At 38.8% G+C, this 21,473-nt stretch overlaps 2 protein-coding genes, 1 long non-coding RNA gene and 1 other non-coding gene across 6 annotated transcripts; 2 read left to right on the top strand and 2 right to left on the bottom strand.

The window, feature by feature from the left end:
- Positions 1–1,894: 1,894 nt before the first annotated feature.
- Positions 1,895–7,418, bottom strand: LOC126410619 (uncharacterized). The gene is made up of 3 exons (XR_007575028.1): positions 7,217–7,418; positions 5,948–7,061; positions 1,895–2,441 (listed from the first exon to the last, which is right to left on the bottom strand). It is a non-coding gene; the product is annotated as an uncharacterized LOC126410619 (long non-coding RNA).
- An 885-nt stretch (positions 7,419–8,303) lies between these two features.
- LOC116266057 (uncharacterized) lies at positions 8,304–8,946 on the top strand. The gene has a single exon (XM_031647128.2). The coding sequence runs from the start codon at positions 8,524–8,526 to the stop codon at positions 8,692–8,694; it is 171 nt and encodes a 56-aa protein (XP_031502988.1). The 5' UTR covers positions 8,304–8,523; the 3' UTR covers positions 8,695–8,946.
- Positions 8,947–13,752: 4,806 nt separating this feature from the next.
- Positions 13,753–13,953, top strand: LOC116266498 (U2 spliceosomal RNA). The gene has a single exon (XR_004175395.1). It is a non-coding gene; the product is annotated as a U2 spliceosomal RNA (small nuclear RNA).
- A 3,209-nt stretch (positions 13,954–17,162) lies between these two features.
- Positions 17,163–19,715, bottom strand: LOC116266314 (uncharacterized). 3 transcript variants are annotated; one of them, XM_031647474.2, is made up of 4 exons: positions 19,658–19,715; positions 19,215–19,366; positions 18,861–18,942; positions 17,163–17,483 (listed from the first exon to the last, which is right to left on the bottom strand). In XM_031647474.2, the coding sequence occupies exons 2-4, from the start codon at positions 19,275–19,277 to the stop codon at positions 17,260–17,262; spliced, it is 369 nt and encodes a 122-aa protein (XP_031503334.1). In that variant the 5' UTR covers positions 19,278–19,366; positions 19,658–19,715; the 3' UTR covers positions 17,163–17,259. The 3 variants fall into 3 exon arrangements, with proteins under 3 accessions (XP_031503334.1, XP_031503335.1, XP_031503333.1); XM_031647475.2 differs by lacking the exon at positions 19,658–19,715 and adding an exon at positions 19,449–19,488; XM_031647473.2 differs by lacking the exon at positions 19,658–19,715 and having other exon boundaries at positions 19,215–19,504.
- Between the last annotated feature and the right edge of the window lie 1,758 nt (positions 19,716–21,473).

Raw genomic sequence — 21,473 nt, 5'->3', positions numbered from 1 at the left:
TGTCCAAAAGCTTGTAAGTGATCAGCTTGCGTCTATAGTTTAGCCACCTAAATTAGATGGCCCACAAGAGCCATGATGATAGCAGGCAATGACAGCACTGCAGGATTTGTATGCATGTGAAGCATCATTTGGCCATATTCCTTTGTAATTCGTCTGCTACGACGACTGCAGCTTGATCCTTCCTTCTTATTTAGCTGTCAAAAACCTCCTTTTGACAATGGATTTTATAAAATTGAATATTTCGTGGATCGTTCTGGGTGTGCATACCCCACGCGGCTTGGTTTGGCTTTATGTGAACATTGACATTGGATACTTGATGGAAGGCCATCCACCACAAAAATACTTTAGTGGAGAAATATCTCAAGGATGACAAGGCTCTTTTAAACTTTTTCATTTAAAACTGTGAAAAGTAAGATGTATAAAGAAGGTTATTAAGTGATTGGTCATCATAATTTCTAACATTTTTCGAAGTAGAACTGAAACTACAGAAGAATGAATCAGGATCCGTCAAACTAAATTGTTATAGTGGTATCAGAGCCAGTTGAACACTCGACTTTAGATCAAACGTGTTTGCCTTAAAGGATAGATTGTAATGCCTCAAAAGCTTGTAAGTATTTGTCTTGGTTTCTAGTCTTTTTAAAACTGAAAACAAAAATTGCTAAGGAGCAGTAGGATCCACCAAACCAGGTTGTCACACACCCTAGCTAAACCTTGGATGAAGCTCTGCTCAAATTCCAAGAGAACGCCACCCCTAAGGTTACCTATGCAAATGGCCGAAAATTGAGCGTTTTTGCAAGCTTCATATGCTCAGACAAATTTGTAACTTCATGCACAACTGCGATCCAGAAAAATAAGACAACTTGAGTTCGTTCAAATCAGGAGCCCCCGCTTTCAAAAGGCAGTTGGCAATGAATCCAAATTGCCACCCGCTCAACACTAAGCAAGTTGTTCTCAAAGAAGAGAAGTTCTATTGGAGTTCAGCTTGCTACTGCAGTGAAGATTTCAGCCATGAAACGGTACTGTTAGGGGATAACGGGGTATAATCATCCACAGCTCTCAGATAGAGATGTATGTGGATTTCATTTGATGGGATGGGAATTAACTATTTGTTTGCAGAAGTCTTCCTTTACAGCTAGAACACATGGAGTCCTCATGCAGACGTTCATCTGGACCCGCGTATGAACACATGACAATCATGAAACCGCATTATTATATCTGCTTGAGAAGAATCTGGCCTACTGAATATGAATGTTAGTAGAAACAACTCGGTTCGGATATTTTAAACCCTCATTAAATTTTTTTCTTTGCCGTCTCTAAATAAAAAGATGAGAACGCAAACAGAAAAGGTAAACACGTTTATGACATCGAAAAGTATAAAAAGTCTTGTACTTATCGAGTAAATGTCTGCTGTTGCAGAAATAGTTTGAATATACCAGTTTAGAAAGGCTATCATCCAAAATACAGACTTCACTGAGGTATATTAATTTGGACAACTGAAATGCAGGGTCTTTCCAGCCATTCCGATGCAAATCCTACAACCCTCGCTCAACTGAGACATGATAAACAAATTTGTGACGCAAAAACAGCACCAGGTTTTTGTAGGAGCGAAAAAAAAAAAGGGTCTAAAACATTCATAAAACTACAGTATTGCAAAAAAAAAACGGAAAAATATGTATACACAAATGGTCCATCATAGTCATATTACAGTTGTCATGACAATCCCCCGCCGTGCACGCCCACACCCCTCTCCCTCTATATATATATATATATATATATATATGACAAATGACAGCTCAGACACACAGGGCCGAGACGAAGACAAGCGACACTTTAAACTTACCTATAAAACTTTATGGTTGGTTCCAAAACAAAGCTAACGATGCCCATTTCAGTTAGATATTCAACTTCACTTTAGTTTCACCATTGTTGATATGTGCTGCCGGTTGCCTGACCGGGTCAGCTTTGCCATTTGCAGACGTATCATCTACTTCTGCTGAGATTTTTGCTTGTAGTCCGTGGTTCCAACGCATCCAGACCAACCAGGGTGTGTTTGATGGGTGGGACATTGTTTACTTTGGGTGGGATTCCATGAAGTTCATCATCCCTTCAAACAGGAGAAGTCATCCTCAACTTCTCTGCAGATCCCATGAAAGGGCCCTCGTGAACCATATGTCGGGGTCTACATTGGAGCAATGCGTGGAGAGATGCTCCCCTTCAGGGACTCTTAGTTTGCTAGAGAAGGGTAAATTCTGCGATGGTGCAAATTTACTGAACTCCTATCTCACCTCATCATTCTCTCGTATATTGCAGGAGCCACTTGTGTTGCTTGGTGCCAATGATCACTGTATTCTGACAAGCATCGTGATGAACCTGTGTTGTCAGTATCGGTCTCAGCAACAAAACAGTGTTTCGGCCGATCCTCCGCTCACGGCAGCTTATCTCTGAGAAAGAACAAGAACAAGAAAGAAAGACTAAAATTGGAAAAAAAATAGCAGGAAAAGAGAAAAAAGTAACTGTTTTGAAGATTCATTTGAGCACTTAGGTACTAAAGCCTAGTCGAAAGAAAGTCTCCTAGGCCTAAACACACTTTTGACTACATAAATTTATTGGCCTGATTTCGTTTCGATATGAAGGCCTTAATCTAACCCCTAAATTCCTAACAACGTATGACAAAAGAAAGATAATGTCCAAGATATTATTAAACTTAAATTTCCCTTACCTCCACTGCCCAGAATACAAACTTCACTGCATTCTTTGTCTCTAGTCACCCTTCAAACAGGCGACTCATGGCTACGGACCAGCCACAATCATTTAGAGTGGCCCAGGTCTTCAACTATTAGCAACTAAGCTACGTGAAATTGGTACATGGCAGAACGTCTTTACGTCTGTCTCTCCAAACAACCAAAATAGTTATACCGCTACCTTATTAGCAGAATCACAAATCATATCTTCAAGTCATGACAGCAACCAAAAGTGCACCACACAGTCTTTCATCTTTCACGAGCCACGGAGACACTCAGAATGATCGTTCTGACTCTCTCTCGGGTTAAGCCCAATCGATCAGAAAATTGGACTCCCAAGTCTCAGCTACTACCAAAGCCACTAGGATCTCAGATAAGACTAGTCTTTCTTTCGATTTGATACACAAACTAAACCTAAGTTAAAAGACCTAATCACCTATCAGGGTCATCAAACTTCAAGGCAAGGCTTTCCACCCTTTTAAGATTTTCCACCATGAGATTTACCCTGGTTGAATATGTTCTGATTAAATGCTTTTAAGTAAATGACCTTTTCGTGCTTGGATCCTTTGTCACGCGGCACGAAATACATATAGTTATGCGAGTCGTGTTTTCATATAGTTAAAGATATATTCTTTTATTTTACACGTTATCTTTAATAATAATTAATAAGTAGGACAATTTAGTTCGTATCTGGAACTAGGCCAAGCCTAATGTTATCATTTCCATAGAAGGGGGAGAGATAAAGAAAATAAAAAGATAAGGGGTCTGAGGCGCTTTCAGCTATCAGCGCTGCTTAGAATTTAACAGCTTTACTAGATATGATACTATTATTTTAATATTTCTACTCAATTCAGAAGTTCAAGGCTAACCATATCATCTTAGAATTACCTCGTTAGCCGAAACCACTCCTTTTGGTGCTGACTGCAACTACACATGTCTGATAGAGATATTTAAAGTCGTCAGGTTTTACTTGGGCAAGTTTGCAAAATGAGGCGCCTACAGCAGAACATACTAAAAAGAAGTTAAACGAGCTCCCTCCTTTTATTCATATACTTGATTAAGACCAAGGTAAAAACTGTTAACCGTGATTATCAGGATTCGCACACCTAAATCATATGCTTCCATAAATATCCAACAAGCCTGTCCTGGCAGGGGTTCCGTAAAGTAACTTAGCATAGTGCATACGGAACATACAAGAGACGAAATCAAGCTGAAGCAACGATAAAAAGTGAATAGCGACCAATTAGCTAGACGATGGGCCTTTGCAGAATGCATGTTGCAGATCAACTCCCGGCAACTGATGCAGGCCATCAGCTAAAACTCTATGGTAAGCAGGATGGATGCGACGATAGTGGCTGATTCAGAGTAGTTCTGGCCAGCGTGAATAGATGCTGGTATCTGGTTGGGTGGAAGTGGGCTTTTCCTGGTCTCTTCCTTAGTTAAGCGAGGTTTTGTGATTTTCATGTGGATCGTCCTTCTCTCCCAAGATCAGTAAGGGTTATCGATCTGGTCTTTTGGCTTTTTTGTTGATGCTTGGCATCCTTTCTAGTTGTTTCTATATATATGCAATAAAGGTGGGGAGCTGTGTCACACGGATAACCATACCAGTATGGGTACTGATACACACTTGGATGTGGCTCGGGTATTTGATTGACCATACTGGGTATGGTCAATGTACCTGACATTTTTCAGACTCAGTGAAAGTTGATCGAGTTCAAAACCATCTTTAAATTAGGGCTTTTGTTTTTTTTTTTTTTTACTTTAAAACAAAATTCAAAACCCTCGCCTTTTGTCAACATGTGGAGTTCTTCGGTAACATTGGGTGCTTCGTCAACTAGTTTTCGGTAGTTTCTAGCAAGAGGCAATGTCTCCTGCGAAGGGCGATGCAGCTGCTTGTTCCGCGATTTATCCATAGATTGGTTTGGGCATTTTTTGGTGAAGCTTCATATTTAAGGTTTTGTCTTTTTTCTGGCATTCTCCCGTCATCCAGTCAATTTATTTTCGGTGGTAGGTTTGAAGCTATGAGAATTACCCATAATCTAAAGTCACATGAGTACGGGTATAGGTTAAGGTATGCAAAGCAAGTACAGGTATGACAAAATTTCTCGTATCAGAATTTGGGTACAAGGATACGGTAAATATATACACTGTATATATATTAATCCACAAGAATTCTCAAAATTAAAGAAAAATGAGAGGAAATCTAGAATTTTGGTGGAAGGGAAATAAAAAAAAGGAAAAAAATCAAAATTAAAGAAAAAATTAAGCCTAAAAGCATAGATTTTAAAAAAATTAAATATAGCCGTACTAACATACTACAATTTGTTAGCTAGAAACCAACTTCCCGAATTTGCATTTATCGACACTCTCAATGAATGGCAGCTAGACGAGTACTAGGAAGGATGATTGGACTTTGGACACTACTATTCGATGAACTGTTTACTTAAGAATGTTAATGATATTCAGCATCGAGACCACAAGATGGTTTTTTTCAGTTCTCACCGGTTATAGAAATTGTTACCATTTGTTTGCACCAAGCATGTGAAGTCAAAAACAGCTTTAGCATGCAACAGAATGATCGTCTGTTAAAGTCAGTCTTCCTGTAATTATCCTCAAATGCAGGTTCAGCATTTTTAGTTCAAAATCAAATCCTCCACCCTTAAAATTTTGAAAAAGAACAATTCAATTTGTATTTCGAAAAACAACCTTCTCAATTACTTGAATCACTGTCAAGCCAGCTTACAACTTTAGAGAGTAATATGATTTTTTAGTATTTTTCAGAAGCGACTTCCATATTTCATCATGAATGAATTCACAATATAAGTCATGTTTTAGAGCAAACATACCAAAACATTAGAATAGTACTGGGGAAGAAAAACAATATGCATATAAATAGAACGATTAATAACAAATACAACAAGCACGTATTTTGGTTAGTCATCGTCATATTCATGATGTAAGATCATATGAAAATCACCTGTAATGCTGTAAGTGCATTTATCTATATACCCAAATTTTTACCAGCCAATTTCATGCTTTCTTTAGTTGCGTATGCACTGGAAATGTGTCGGTTTTTCATCAAAAGACAAATAATTATTTCATTAGGCGATCGAGTTATCGGCAAACATTAAGCATTCATGAAATGTGTTTGAGGATTTGAAAAGCATTCATGGAACATAATGTTAAAAACACAATGTTCAACTTACCAAGCTTCAATTTCTAAGCTTGAGCTTCCACTTGAGTCCAGTTTGAGGGTCTCTCGCTGTAGTGGGATTCACGAACGTAGGCCGAAGAAGATTTGACTGTTATATAAAGACGCTGAGTTGTAGCTATCCTGCTGAATTGATGAACTGGAAAGATAACCTTGTAGCTTTTGGCTTTCCATCTCATTTGGACGCCTCAGTCTGCTTTGCCTCTAATGGAAACTAAACCTATTTTTAATGAACCTACATCTAGTGATCTTTTTATTTTATTTAAAATTTAATGAATAAAAGAAATAAGTCACTTCTGTTTCTCCAAAAATATCCCTTGGAATCAATGGTGTTCCTCCTCTGCTTGGGCGCTACGTGTATATATTTAAAAAAAATAAGATTTTGAACCATTTTTTTTTTAAAGCACGCACAAAAATGGCAGTAAAGAGAAGGCCGGGTCGTCAGAAGATTTTGTTTTTCTCTGGTGTAACGGATAGGTGTCATTAAATGATAATTCCTTTTTCTTTCTATTTTTTCTGTACTTATAAATTAGCAAAACAGTGTAGCAGGCTTTGATGGTACTTAAGACGACACCTTATAGGTAAACAAATTAGGTTTTATGAAAATTAGTTTTTAATGAGTTTTAAAAAACTTTTTTTTGTTGGGATGACACATTCAAACTTTAATTTTTTGATTAGCATAAAGAAAACCAAGTTTTTCATTTCTTTTTACAAAAGCTGGTTACGTCACAACTGAGTTTTCTTCAAACTCAATTTCGATGGCGCAACATCATTTCAAAAGCAGAGTAAAGATTTCAACCCAAATGATTCAAGATAGTAATTCGAACCCAAAACAGGCGTCTGAAGGATAAAATAATAAAACAACTAGGGGAACAAGGAGGTAAAATAGCAAGTAGAGGTTCCTAACCCAAGTTAATCAACATTTTCCTACACCGAGCAAGGGCCACCATGAACCTGCACCGAACTTGAAACCTTAACTTAGAAAATATAGAGGATTCAGAGTTAGGGTTTCTATACAAAACTAACAATAATAAGGAAAATGGGATGAACCGTAAAGCAGAATCCCTCTGGAATGGAACCACTCAGCGTTCAAGGTATGTATCCGAATTCTGTGACGGCAAGCAACTCTCCGTTAATCCACGATACATAAAGGAATTGAGACGGGCGAGTTTCGTTCACCCAGGCGAAACCCTAACTTAGAAAATATAGAGGATTCATAGTTAGGGTTTCGTTACAAAACTAACAAGAAGGAAAATGGGATCACCGTAACTCCGGAATGGAAGCACTCGGCGTTCGAGGTATGAATCTGAATCCTGTGATAGCAAGCAGAATCGCGTAGCCTCCTCCAATTTCCTTCCAGCGCAATACGCCCTCTGTTCTTTCTGGAAAATTTCCCGCACAAAACACGTCGTGTTTAATAGATTTCCCGCCAAAGCGGGAGGGTAAGATTTTTACGACTTTAATGTCTCCACCGTCCATCGCACGTTCATGTGACGATAGATGGTCTAGATGGTAGGATGCTCCTCGGGCATGAATTTTACCATGTCAAATTAGTTCCTGTACTTTTTTGTGATAAGCAATTTCATCCTTGGCACTTTAACCGTTCACAGAAGTTTTATATTTGTCATTTTAGGCATGGTTAGAAGGAGTGTTGTAAAGATGAATTCTTCAATGGAATGAACGAAGCTGCCGATTTTGTGATTCAGATGAATGGTTTCTAGATTTGTAAAAACAACTAGTGAAATTTTATTTTTATATGTAATGTATCATATTAAAACCAAACAACCCTTAACAATGTCGAACAAATCATTTAAAAATAACATGTAACAGTTTTGAATCAGCTACCAAATTCACATGGTTTACCATCAGTTCTATATTCAAATAACATTAGCTTTTTAATATTGATTAAGGAGAAACTTCCTTTACCAAAAAAACCTCCAATGTCATATGCTAAAATTTTGACTACTATGTTGCATGTCAATAGGAAGAGAGAGCTTTCAATCCCAACGTTATTATAGACATAACATTCAAATCGATCTCTATAGTTATAACACTCAAATTGACCTACGAAACACATGACTTTTATGTTTTTAAGACGAACTTGGCAAATCTTAGAAAATAATACTATTATCTCAAATCAAAATGTTTTCAACAAGGACATTATTGTCACTTCCTTGGCTGTAGTTCGCATTTTTCATAAGGTCAAATCAATGATCAAGGCAAGATTGTATTTGGCGGTTGTTAATAAATTTGAGGTACGCATATTACGAAATATAAATGTGAAACCCTTACTCGACTTTACACCTAAAGACTGTCTACAAAACAGAAATTAACGGACCCAGCAACTAATATACTCGAGAGTCGAGAAGCTTGCGCGAGGGGTCGCTTCTCCCTCTCCGTCTGGAGTTTCGGGCGCAGGGGTGATTCTGTTTAGCGAACCATCCAGAAGGCGGAGGCCGCCCGTGTTCTTGCTCCGTCGGCGCGTAGGCGAGGGAGGGAAAAGGAGTGAGGGGCTCACGAACCGTTTGACTCCATGTTCATTCTCGATCGGTAGCGATCGAGGTTGCGGAAATGGGGATCTTCAAGAGCAGCTTCTCGTTCATGCTGGGTACCGTCTGTGGCGTCTACGTAGCCCAAAACTACAACGTCCCCAACATCAGAAAGCTCGTCAACACCGGCATCGTCTTCGCCAAGCACATAGAAGAGAGCTACCGGAAGCCGAAGAAGAAGGACGACGACTAGTGGAGGGGAGGCCAAGTTAGTGGAAGTTGAGCATATTCGTGTTGTTTATATTCTCCTAATCCCTTTCACTTATTCGAGTCATCCGGAGTAAATAATTCGCGGGTTTCGGGTAGTTTCGAGTATGTATGGAGCCTACCCTGTTTTTGTTTACTACATTGTTGACTATCGAACAGTCGTTAATTGACGTAATCTAGATTTACATGAAATTGTAATACAAGTTCATCATAGGAATTTGGTGCCTCTGTTGGTTTATGCTGATCGACATTAATTCTTGCTCCGGTTGTTTGATTTGAGGCGGGGATGTTTTCCTAAACTCACTTCTTAGGAAAATTGGGTATGGTATCAATCTACTACTTCAACGGTGAATCATGGGTGTGTTTTTGGCTTTCAAGAAAACAGAGGATTATCGTTCAGTGGCAGGGGCAGGGCATCTGTCGTTGCTCTCTTGCTGGTTATGGCGATAATCGTTTGATATGGCTTGCCGTTTCGACTTAAGCAACCGTTGTTTTTCTTCTTCTGCTTTTATTTTTTCCAGGAGTTGATTTGAAATTATGGAATGTTAGACACCATCATGCTTACTTAGTAGTATATGGCGAATTACTATTGCACATGGTGCAGGTGAAGAAACAGAATGGAATGTTGAACATTTTGTTCTGATTCTGTTAACTAGGTTATGACAATGGTTGCGTCAAGCCTGTCAGTGACGGTATGAGGATGTTCCAATCATAGATGGTTGATTAAGATCATGTCCAATATAAAGCCAATTGGAGTCGTTCCGAACGGAGTTGAAAAATGAGAATCATAGCCATATTTCCTAGTACCTACAGCTTATCATTTTTAATGTTTATACTCATGTTCTTTCTATATGTTCCTAATTGCTAGTCATCTTTATGACTGGAAATCCATTAGCATCTTCCATGAGAAATGGGTCTTGTCATGGTGTATGGGTGGTCCAACTCCTGATGATCCTATGAAGCCTACGGATGCTGGTTGTTTTTAAAAAGATATGTAACAAGGACAGAAGGAAAATTGTTGCACTTATTGAAATGCCTTTCTGGGTACTTGTTGTGAATAAATATCCAAGGCATCAAAAAGTTGATGTCATTATACATGTAATTTTGAAATCTCTTAGGTATGTGTATGTTGGGTTCTTTGAAAGTATTTATGACGAGAGAAAGAGATAACAATACCTCATATAAACATATTTCTCAACAAGTTACCTTTACATTTCAAGTCAAAATTTAAGAATCTTGTTTATGGACGAGTATTCCAAGTGGATTCAGATGTTATACTGATGGGATGTTATAACTGTTAATAAGTTGTGACGTTCTCTAATCAATCCAGATGTTCTAGTGAGATGAAAGCAGGTGCCATAAGTCTTTGTCAGCAAGACGGTTACACTGGTAACATTTTTCTCTTTAATTCTTTTCCTTTAGAACTAATAGCAGGTTGAACTCTAATATAAATTCTCTAGAAAAGTCATTGGTTCTTTTGGTATTTGAATTGTCATTTTTTCAAATGCACACAGCAGAAGCAATGCACTGAAACATCCACTTTTTGCTATATGCTTGGCCCGGTTTCATACATAATGAATTAGGTGAATGAGATTGATGTGAATTGCTGCACTATTTGATTGTGGATAAACTGCTATATGTGACAAACAGGTCAATGGTAAATGCGTGTAAATGAATCATGTCCCAATTATTTGCAATGTGTTGCCTTTGTAGAGTCTATTTGCAAGATTGAATCAATCTATGGACTAGTGACAATGTTACATTTAGGATGGAAAATGATTCACTTTATGGGGTGCAAAGCAAGCATGCTACCTATTTCGGACCCTTGGCAGGTAAGATATTTGCCATCTAAAGCCCATTTTTTTGAGGCCATCAGCATACATTGAAATATGATTAGGAAGATTAAGTGAAGATCAGTGGCAATTTGGTATAGCTAATATCAGGAACTGAAATGGTGTCAGCTGTTATGAGTGAAACATTGAGGCACACAAATGGTTATGTGGAACAGAGTTAAAAATATTGAAGGCTTGATAGTAAATTCTATAGCAGGATCGGGATATGATGAAATGGCCAAGAAATCCAGGGTACATAATAGAGAGGAGATGGGCAAGCAAGACTGTTCCGCAAAAGGTAAAGTTGGAGGAAGTTTATTGGCTGGTTGATCATACTATCAACGGGCCACCCACAGTCACAAATGTTGGAAATTTTCCTTTTTTCCCCTATATTGCATGAGTTTGAAAAGTTATGTATTGCCAAGAAATACTTGATTTTAAAAAGTCTTTTTGCACTAATCTTTTGTTGGTTCAAGTTTTGATTCAGGGTATGAGGTATTTCAGTTTCTAGTATTCCTTGCGTATCATCCCTCTTAATAATTATGGAGTTGGATGCCATTCGCTTCACAGTTTCACTAGCTTGCTAGTGTAATAGTATTCAACAATATTGATAAGAAATTTCTGCTTTTGCTCAGATTCATGATGCAGCTCTAGCTGGGGTTTATCTTTGCTTGTTGACGTCTCACATCTGTAGCTTGATTGTTTGAATTTCACTCCAGTTTGAGAGTGAGTGGCGTATGTGGGAAGTTAGGTTTCTAGAGGTTGATTAACACATCTACTTTTTATTTCAATGTTAATCTTTCACAATGTCAGAGTATTCAGTCATGATTCCCCTCTCTTCCATCTCCATGCTTGTTATCTTGACCGTTCTGCTGCTTACTTGAACACATATGGCAACTCCAGACTGCAGTTTCAGGGGGATCCACACTTTCTATTACCTGTTATTCATCTTTCTAAATGTCACGGCATTCAGTCATGGCTCTTCCTGTTCTATCACAGTGCTTATTATCTTGATCATTCTGCTGTTTACTTAAACCACCTATGGCAACATCAGATTGTGGTCTCAAGGGGTTTCGCACTTTTCATTACCTGTATGGATAGATACTAGACATTCTCTCAAGTTTTCCTTGCCCTGGCTGGTTCATCTGTAAGGCCTGAAAACAAATACAAATGCTTTGACATAGCTATGACAGTTTTGAGAACGGTATTGTAACTAAAGACTGGTCAGCTTTCCAGATGGATTTTTCAAGCCTGAAAAGTTCCCTACTTTCCTGCACCGTGCTGTTACATGAGAGAATAAAGTCACCATTCCATTGTTAGATTGAAGTGGTCTTACAGGTCTTTGCTGAATTTACTGATTATCCGCTTTGTTTGGATACCTGATCATGGAATCAAATAAGAACCTCCAAATACCGAGAAGCCTGATTTTATTTGATGGTTTGCCACTATCGTTGTCATGTGTTTGACGGAATTGTCAATTTGTGGCTTCTTTATTCATGTCCTATCATATCTAGATGCTCCTTATGTCTGAGTTTCCACTCTTGTTGTTGTTTACTTGTGATAGTCTCCATACACATATTTTGCATGATCCTTCTTGTTTCTAAAATTATTTTTTGCACAGCGACATCACCGATCAGTTTAATTACAACAAGAATCCTAGAGCATCTTATATGATATCAATGTTAGCATCTGCCATGGAAAAGCAGACGTCAAATAGTCATGTTTATTGGGGAATACAAAAATTTAGTGAACGGGAAAACTGAAAGCATAAAAATGCATCTGTAACCCATTCTAATTCATTGTTGTTGCCAAGCTATTGAAAGAAGTTTAAGTGCAATTTCACTGCTGCTGCTTTTCTACTGCTTTTCCCTTTTTTTCCGATGGTTCTTGCACTCGTCTCTCATTAGATTCTGCCATTGGTTGACGGTGATGTCTTTTGGGCTGCTAACACTCATTCTTTTGTAAAGACTCTCTTGATAGCTTATTGGAGTCTCCTGGCAACTTGACCACATCAATCAATTGTGCGGGTGTCCGAGTCAGCTGAACGAATTTAAGATTTGAAACAGAGAACATATATCCCGATCTTCAGTTTGATAATATTTTGCACACAAAGACTGTCGCAGTTAACATGTTTGCTATTGTTCGGACGCCATCTAAGTTTTAACTGCGTCTCAATTCTTCACGCATCATCTGTATACTACCACTTTGCTCATTGTTCCAAAATGAGAGTGTTCAAAGCGAGCCTGTAGATGAACTAACAAATTAATCCATCACAAGTTTACAGATTTGATAAATAAGCTAAAGATCCTGCTGTAAAGCGTGCAGCCATGATGACTGCAAGGGTTCTCTGTATCCATCGTAGATATGTAAAAGCCGCTTATAGGCAGTGGGCCGCTGTAGCTTGTCATGTCGAGGAAGAGCTATGAATGATGTAGACCATCATTCAGTTCTTGTCTTCCGACATTCTTCCTTGCGATTCCCGGTGTTTCAGAATTTACATAACTATCTTAAGCGAAAGATGAGCTCAAAAGAAAACTTTCATTTTCTTTTTCTTATTCGTACCATCTGAACAGTGGAACATTGGGCAGAACGCGACCACAGCCAAAATAAGCTAAAAGAAAAGTTTATTTTGTAGAAATCATGGTTCCTAAAAACTCAACTTTGTTTTACTTCGAAAACCTGGTGCCTTTTAAATTAGTTTTGACTGTATTACTATAAGAATACAAAATATTAAGAAATATTATGCATTCAATGGACTAAATCAAGAGTCTACTTCCACTGAGTTTGTGAAATGTCCAAATAGGCTCCGTCCACTGCTTTTGGATCTGAATTCTGATTGCCCCGCCTGATCCGGAGTACGAATTTTAATGTCATTTTCACGTTGCGACTAATGATGCCAAAGACAACTCCATCTCGCACAATCAACCCATCATGATATGCGATGCTTAGGTCCACCATTCATCATGTGGTAATCTGCCCATTGCCTGCTCGTTAATCATTTACCATATGATGTCATCGCATCCCCATCACCATTATGTTGATCCATGCGACCACCACCACTACCACCATCACCATCATCATCATCATCATCCTCGTCGTCGTTAAGGATGATGTCAAAAGAAGGGGTTACCTTTTAGTCCTGTATCGATGAGGGAGGTAAGGAGAGGCAATGAGGAGAGACCATAAAAGAAGGTTGAGGCGATGAAGAAGGCATACCTTTCTCGGCCTTTTGGCTAAGATCAAGTGTAGTATCTGTTCTTATCAGTTTAATATCTGATACGTGGTCCATGTGACCACCCGATATTAAATTAATATTTTGTGGGGGAGGGTGGCCACCACCAGTAGCTTGCTACTGGGGCCTCCTCGAGCGTCGGCCTTGCGTTGCACTACTGCTTGGGCCTGGCGCACCCCTACCAATTCGCTAATGAAAAGGTTGATCTTTTAAGTAAAGGTAGCTTCCCCTTACCCCAAACACGTAATGAAAGTACTCGATCTTGTAGTTTCTCCATTCTACGAATCTTTTTACTTCTTTACGGTTCCGGGCCTGACTTGAATCTACTCGATCTGGAGACCGTGATCCTGCAGCGATCTGAAACAACACCTCTTCATACTTTCGTGGTTTTGGTGATGACATTGTCACGAGGCAACCATTTGCCAAAGAGCGTTGGAAATATATTGCACATTATTCAAGAAGATGTCTTATTTGATGAGTCCGCAGTAACCAAAAAGCATTACATTTTTCTCCTAGTTTTTCTACGTACTCCACCAATTTAAGACTCGAAATCAAACGTTTTGACGATTCCATGGGAGAGATATGCTGGTGTTTTTTATCCCTCTTTAATGATTTCAAGCCTTCAGGTTCAGATCAGATGTCTGATCGATGCCAAGCCGATCAGTTGGCTTGTTTATCCCCTAGTGGATTTGAACCAGGTTTTGAATTTAAATTTTAAACCAATCGAAAGTGAATCTATATTTTCCTTTGTATTAAATCATGGCAATAACACCATTGATGCAACGCCAAACAAACACTTCGGCACTCGGTCAATGTGAAATTTGAATTTGCAGCAACTAATTTTTGCAGGTGACCATCCACAGCTGTTTAATAGGTTGCTGAGATGAATTTGAACAGAAGCAGGCTCCTTAACAGACTACCAAACTGGTAATTACTCAAGTACGAAGACATTGTATTCAGTTTAACCCGGTTGGTTTACGAATATGGTTGAAACTTGAAAGCGTCGGCTGCATTGCCATGGGCCAACATTAAAAGCCATAGAAGGTTCCCGTTACTGTTATTCAGTTGATTTCAGATTCTCAAATCTACTGTGAATTTCATCTAATCATCTTAAATATTTAAATGCTACACTTTTAGCAGACAAATATTCTTACCAAGAAAAAAAGAAAAAAAAGGTGCGGTTTGAACGAATTCGTGAATTCCGTCCTCTTTTCTTGTTGTTCTTTCACCATCCTATACTTCGGTCTCTGCAACTCTTTCTGTCCTATTCAGACAACAGATAGGTTACCCGACCAGATGGCTCGTGTTTGTGAGTATTTGTTTCCCAAATCCCACATCACTCGTTCTTACATATCCATTCCCTAATAAAATGAGAAATAACTCCAGAAAAGGAGCCCATTCCCTCACTCGTTTCTGTCCTGTCTATCACTCGTTTCTTTCCTGTCTAAAGCTGAGAAGGGGCAGTGGGGCTCCAAGAAATGTAAGAGGGGAGTTTAGTACTGTATCGTTCACCGCCAGATATTGGCAGCGGGCTGGCTGCCTATAAAAGTTGAGCTTAAGGGCACTGTCAAAATATCACGCAGCCGCGTGTTCGCCGCCTAAAGCGGCATACGCCTATTTTTGGTGGACCTGTCTCCTCATACAGGGAGAAACGCCGTAACAATGGTTCTAAATATAAATGTTTTCTTTTTTTTTATAGTTACAACGTGACGATAAAAATGAAAAATCTGGTGTATGAACCATTATGTACGGTTAAAGAAACTAAGCAAATACCAAAGTCCCGACTGCCTTTGCCCGAGAATTGGTGTGTGCGTTCGCCTTCCTCCTCTTTTTCAGGTCCATTTTCTTCCTCATGGGCAATGGGTCGCTGTAACTTGTGCTGTAAAAGCTTGAGCTAGGGATGATAAGTTCACCTTTCACTTCTTGCCTTCCCTACATTCTTCCCACTGCCATTACATGGTTACTTTTTTATGGTGTCTATATGTATCTAATGACCATTACATGGTTACTTTTTAAACTGTTTGTACTTTGTACCACTCTTCATGCGCACAATTGCAAACATTTTATCACTATAAATTTGCACCGACTCCAATGACAAAAGCTATTACTGTATATACATTGCAAACGGTATGTTGTTCCTATATCTTTGTTTCTTGGTTAACCAAGAAAATAGCACTACCAAGAAGATTATAGAAGGTTGATTTCCTATCATAATTTTCGTTTTTCACAAACTCAGCATCTGAATATCTTAGTTATTTTTAAGTTATCTACTTGATTACATGGTGGTGTTGAGATGAACATTTTTTTTCTAATAATTGTTTTTCAATTTTTACTCAAACTTTGTTTGTGACGGCTAGAATTTGCCAGAAACTTTGTTTTACAAAGACTGATTTTAGAAAATCCGCCTTTTGCCTTTTCCTAAACAATGCCCAGCTAGTACTCGCCACTTGAAGCGGCATACACCGTTTTGCAGAGGGTCCATGTCCTCTTCAAGGGAAAAAATATTTCCTTGTGGTTTGATAGTCTTGTTTGTTAACTCATTGCAGCAGCAGGGTGATCATATCAAATATCCAATTGGTTGGATAAGTGGTCCGTGATTACTAGCTGGACATCAAATCTTGATAAGTTCGTTCAACAAAGCCATTAAACATAACATCGGGAAGGAAAATCCGGTCTGCCATGTAATTTGCAGACAAATATTTATTAAGAGCTTCTAATTCGCTTTCTTTTTACAATGCGATATTTTTGTCAAAACTTTTCTCTTCAATCTTCATGTATTCAGTTCTGTTGAAGCTCGTTTGAATAGTCTTTTTCTATTTACCAGCTTCCAAGTTGTTGGGCACCTTTCAAATCTCGTACTTTCAAGTGTGCGTGGTGTGAAAGATCGACATGGTAGAAATTTTATGTATCTTCTAACAAGAGCTCAAAACTTGGTCATCTAAAGCGTCTAAAATCGTATCGATTTTCAGATACTATTTGGGCATATCCAATGAAATCAAATCGAAAGTGTACTTTAATAGGTTCTAAAATATCCAAAAGGGGGTCGATCCGCTACTTCGGCATCTGAATTTTGATCAACGGCATCATCCCTGATTCAAGTTGTGAAAATGCCGAGTTCATGCTCAGAAAAATTCTGGAATCCAGGCGATGTAGCTTTGGGGTCGAGGATGTCGAGATCAGATAAAACCAATTCAGTATTCCTCCCTCTTTTCCCTAATAAAAACCAAACCACACTTTGGCTTTACTGCCCAACTTAATTTTCCCCTTACATTTACCAAAAAATATCATCAAATTTCATTATCTACATGAAGCCTGTGATTTCTATTTGAAGTTGTTTCAGGAGTTAGATCAGACCCGAGAACTTGTAGAATCGAGCTCAAGTCCAGTTCCACGAGCAATGCTTAGCGCCTAAAACGAGTCAACTTTGACGATACATGAGATTTGATCAAGAATCTTATTTTACTTGTCAGAAGATGCAAAACAAACTTTATGTACAATTAAAGAAGCTAAGCAGATAAGAAAGTCCTTTCAGTATGAAGCTCCTATTCCCGAGCCTCCTGCCCTTTGACATGTGGATTAATCCTTGTTTAAGAATTGGAGGAAGGAACTGGCACCGCCCGTGTTTCTTCGTCTTCCTCCTCTTTTTCAGGTCTATTCTCCCCCTCATAGTCACCTCGCTCTTTGTCACGTCCACCTCATAATTCTCTAAGCCTGCAATTAATTGTATAACGTCAGCGGCATAATACTCGTGATTTAAACACTGGGGCCTATGGCTTCTGATTTAGATTATAAAATCGATGGAAGGAATCACAAGTGAATAGTTGGTCGTGGCTTCTTTTAGTTTAAGAAAGCGAAATATATAGTTTTTTCTGTGTAAGAGATGGCGTGTGCATGTTGCCAAAACCAGGGTTGGTTCTCTTTTAGGCACGTCAACCTGGGGGCTAGTATACCAAACCTACCCATTTCTGTCTTGGGTTTTCTGTTTTGCAGAAGTAGGCCAGACTCTCTCTCTAAAATGATGTTTCTATCATATGGGTTTCAATTAGCAGCGAATGATTTTCCATGTGCAGATCCTATGCTGATGAGACTTTGATGAACTGATTCGCCTATACACCTTGATCTTCCTGTTATATTAGGAATTATCAATGTATTTGTGTACATAATGCGGACAGTGATTCCATATATGCCTTTTGTTGCATTTGATATATAAAGGCGTAATGAGGATTTGGCGTTAAGGTTGAAAGTCATCAGTACCATTGATTATTTTCAATGCCAACACAAGCCCGCCATCCTAACGTGGTCTAGCTACTTAGCAAGACTTTTTGAACCAACCATTCGCCACAATATGCTGTCAAATGCGAATGGTGGAAATGCCTTGTGTTTAATAGATGAGATCCTGTCTAACATGGCAGGTTTTTGAATTTGCCAGACGTCTCTAGATGGGTCATCGGCCTTACAGCCTCTATGTTGCACGTTTCATTTTTTATTTTGGTTTAATTTCCTGCTGGGATTAGGTAGATCCTTACCTGTAGATTACTCCAGAAATGCTAGAATGAGCGTCTGCGGTTCCACTACAAAGTATTTGGTGAGATCTAGTTTTGTTTCAAACGTCATACTAATCTAGCTTTAGCAAACATTTTTGGCAATTTTGCGCCAACAGAAATCGTAGAAAATCGAGAGGATTCATCCTCTGTGCAGAAAGAAGATGGTGGCATGTCCTTTTAAACTTCTGTAATTTCTTTGCTTGGAAGCACGGAAAGGATCTCAATTCTGATATATGTGCTCTCTCTGACGCCATGACGGCGTCAGGACACGGACCTCAAAGGATTGATTCCGGCCTCGTGATTATTGCAGGTGTCCTGAGCAGAGAGTTCAGGCCCCTACCGCTTTGTTCTTGAGTTGGTGCCCATGAGGCTGCAAGCATTCCTTCAAGCGATGGAAATGCAAAAAGCCTGTGACTAACTTCTAGGATGATGTGTTTTCTTCTTAATTTACAGGAATAATGAAGGGAGAAAACTATAAAAAAGTCCAAGAGAAGTGATAATTCCAACATTCAAGGCTGTTGTACTTAGAGAAATATGTACTCACCCTGAACCTTTGAGAGGAGAACGGCAACTCTTTCTTGGCAGTGATTACACCTTATGTCTGCTCTCACAACAATCGTCTGAACCTGCACGTCCACACGCTAAAAAGTTAATTCATGTCTGACAGAATACTCTGAATTCGATCATAAAGTTCAATCTCCGCAGAAATATGTATCTCCTGCATTTGGCCTTCCATTTTCCCTCTAAAACACATGCATGCAAGCAATCTTCAAAGCGCTCAACATGGAGAAAAACATGATTGAACGATTCATTCTTTTTCCGAAGGGGGGTATTAAGTCCTGTTCTTCTCCTGGATATCGCAATCAGAGAAAATATTGAATATATTTGCAAAACTTACATTGGGCATTGATAGGTTCTCCGCGGATAGCAGAGAGAGCAGGCTCTCCTCTTCCTCGTCCATCACCGCCGTCTCATTCTGCAGTGCATCTCCACCCCTTCTTCTATGCCTTGTTCTGCTTCTTTAGGGTCACCCGTCATGGTCCTTTAATGCTGTAATAAAATAATAGTAGTTAGTCTTCCTATATAAATCCATCTTCCTCCCAGGACGGTGGTTGGAAAGAGGAACTGCTACTTAATGATCTCTTCATCACGCTATCACGTTTCTCTTCTTCAACTAACCACCCTCAGTTTTAGTTCTTCTTCACCTATTGACTTGAACCATCAGATCACGCCACCACCTTCTCTCATCTCAGACCATTTCCACCTCTGAAGGAGAACAACACGTCCGCAGAGACCCAACCAAGGTTGGAACATAAATAATTGAACTTGGTTCAAGTATACCTTGTATTCATCATGTGAAAGGTGTGCTTAGTTTCTTGATAACTCCTTTCTCCTCATCCTCAGCAAAATTGTCCTCATATTGACCCACTCGTGGAAATGTCAAAACGGCAGCCAGGAACGACCCCGTTCTAATCTGTCAGGCTGGGCTGAGTTTCAAGACAAGGACGTAGAGCCTGATAAGTTTGGCTAATATATATATATATTCGTTATTGTAAGAGAGGATGAGGCCAAAACTTGCTAAAAGTCGACGAACGGACTATTGGAATGTCTTTTTATGTAACTGTTCAAAGGTAGTAGAAGTTGAATCTGTTGACCATATCTCGGAATGGTTGTGGTTGCCGTATTCTTTGCTTCCAGGAACGTAAATGAACTGGATCTCTGATAAATGTGTTCTCGGTTTCGAATTTGTTTAGTCGGATCTGGTCAAGAAATCTGGATCGGACAGCTCACCAAGTTCTGATCTGGTATCCAATGTTACATCTGAATCTGATAAACTTGGGTTCAGTACCAACCAGGATCCAAACCTTTCATTTTCCTAGATTAATTTGATGAATAGTTGGGTAAGCAGCGGGAGTATTTCATCATAGTGTCGAAACTTCTACTATGTTTCAGCTTGTATAAAGTTGGCACCATAGAAATTTGAAATGGAAACTTTATCATTTGCCAGCTCCCACACCACCCACTGAGTAAAGCCTCAAGCGGATACATTAACTTGATGAATAGGAAAGCTCTTGCAGCATATGAAGTTTTAAAAGCTTATCTTTCCTGGTTCAGGTTTTGAATATTACTAGTTCACTAGCCTTCTATAGGTTGCACTCTATGGTGCTAGCCTTCTATAGGCTGGATTTTTTTATGGAAACCTGATATTATGGGATAAGAGTCTTTTGTGACTCCATCTTTTGTTGTACATACTCATCCCTGTCGTTTGAATAATAAAAGTAGGAGGCCTAACACCCTTCAGTCACTCTCCCTTTCTTAATATTTCACCGCCAACTTATTAGTGATTCTGTTAAAGATCCACTATCTCATTAACTTATATCTTACTTTTGTATTATTCAATTAATTAATTTTTTTCTCTTGGTGTATATTTTTTTGCTTATATATAACTGTTCTATGTGCATGTCTCGATTCCTAGCAATTCTGAGGTTGTTTTTCCCAGCTTTACCTCTCCTGTTCTCATATCCATTTAGTATCTTAATTGTTAACTGTGCTTCGTTTATAACCAGTATTGTCGATGCCCGTATGGGCGGCATCAGCTGGCGGGGCCACAGTTTGTTCCATCAGAATTTTAAGGCCGCTGACAGCATTGGTTACGATATTCGATCGATAATAAAAACATATATATCTTGATTGACGCAACCAATATGGAATACTGTGAAGCATCCGAATGTAATTGTGATGGCGGAATCATATTTATACCATTACATTGACCTAACGTTTTTTTTTTTTATTCATTCTCAACCTTCTTAGTTCCTGGCTGCTTCTTGAAGAACAAAGGGCGAAGACGCAACAGAGAAGGGAAAAAAAAATCATCCATCTGCAGTTGGCAGGCTAGGGCTTGATATGGAGAATCCAGTAAGCTGATCATTATCTAAACAATTGAATATCTACACAGAGAGAGAGAGAGAGAGAGTAAAGTTATTAAATCTGAACCACTTGACTAAGTCACATGAGTGTGGGTACATGTTCGAGTATAGGTGCGGAAATACTGATATGAGTACTGCAACTTTAAAAAAATTGATTACAGAGGTACAGTAAAAAATATATATCTATATATATAAATTATCACAACAACTAAATGAACATTTAAATAAAT

This window comes from Nymphaea colorata, chromosome 12 (genome assembly GCF_008831285.2).
Source record: "Nymphaea colorata isolate Beijing-Zhang1983 chromosome 12, ASM883128v2, whole genome shotgun sequence".
Taxonomy (NCBI): Eukaryota; Viridiplantae; Streptophyta; class Magnoliopsida; order Nymphaeales; family Nymphaeaceae; genus Nymphaea; species Nymphaea colorata.
The sequence above is the reverse complement of the archived record's forward strand: the minus strand, read 5'-3'. Positions and strand labels throughout refer to the sequence as shown.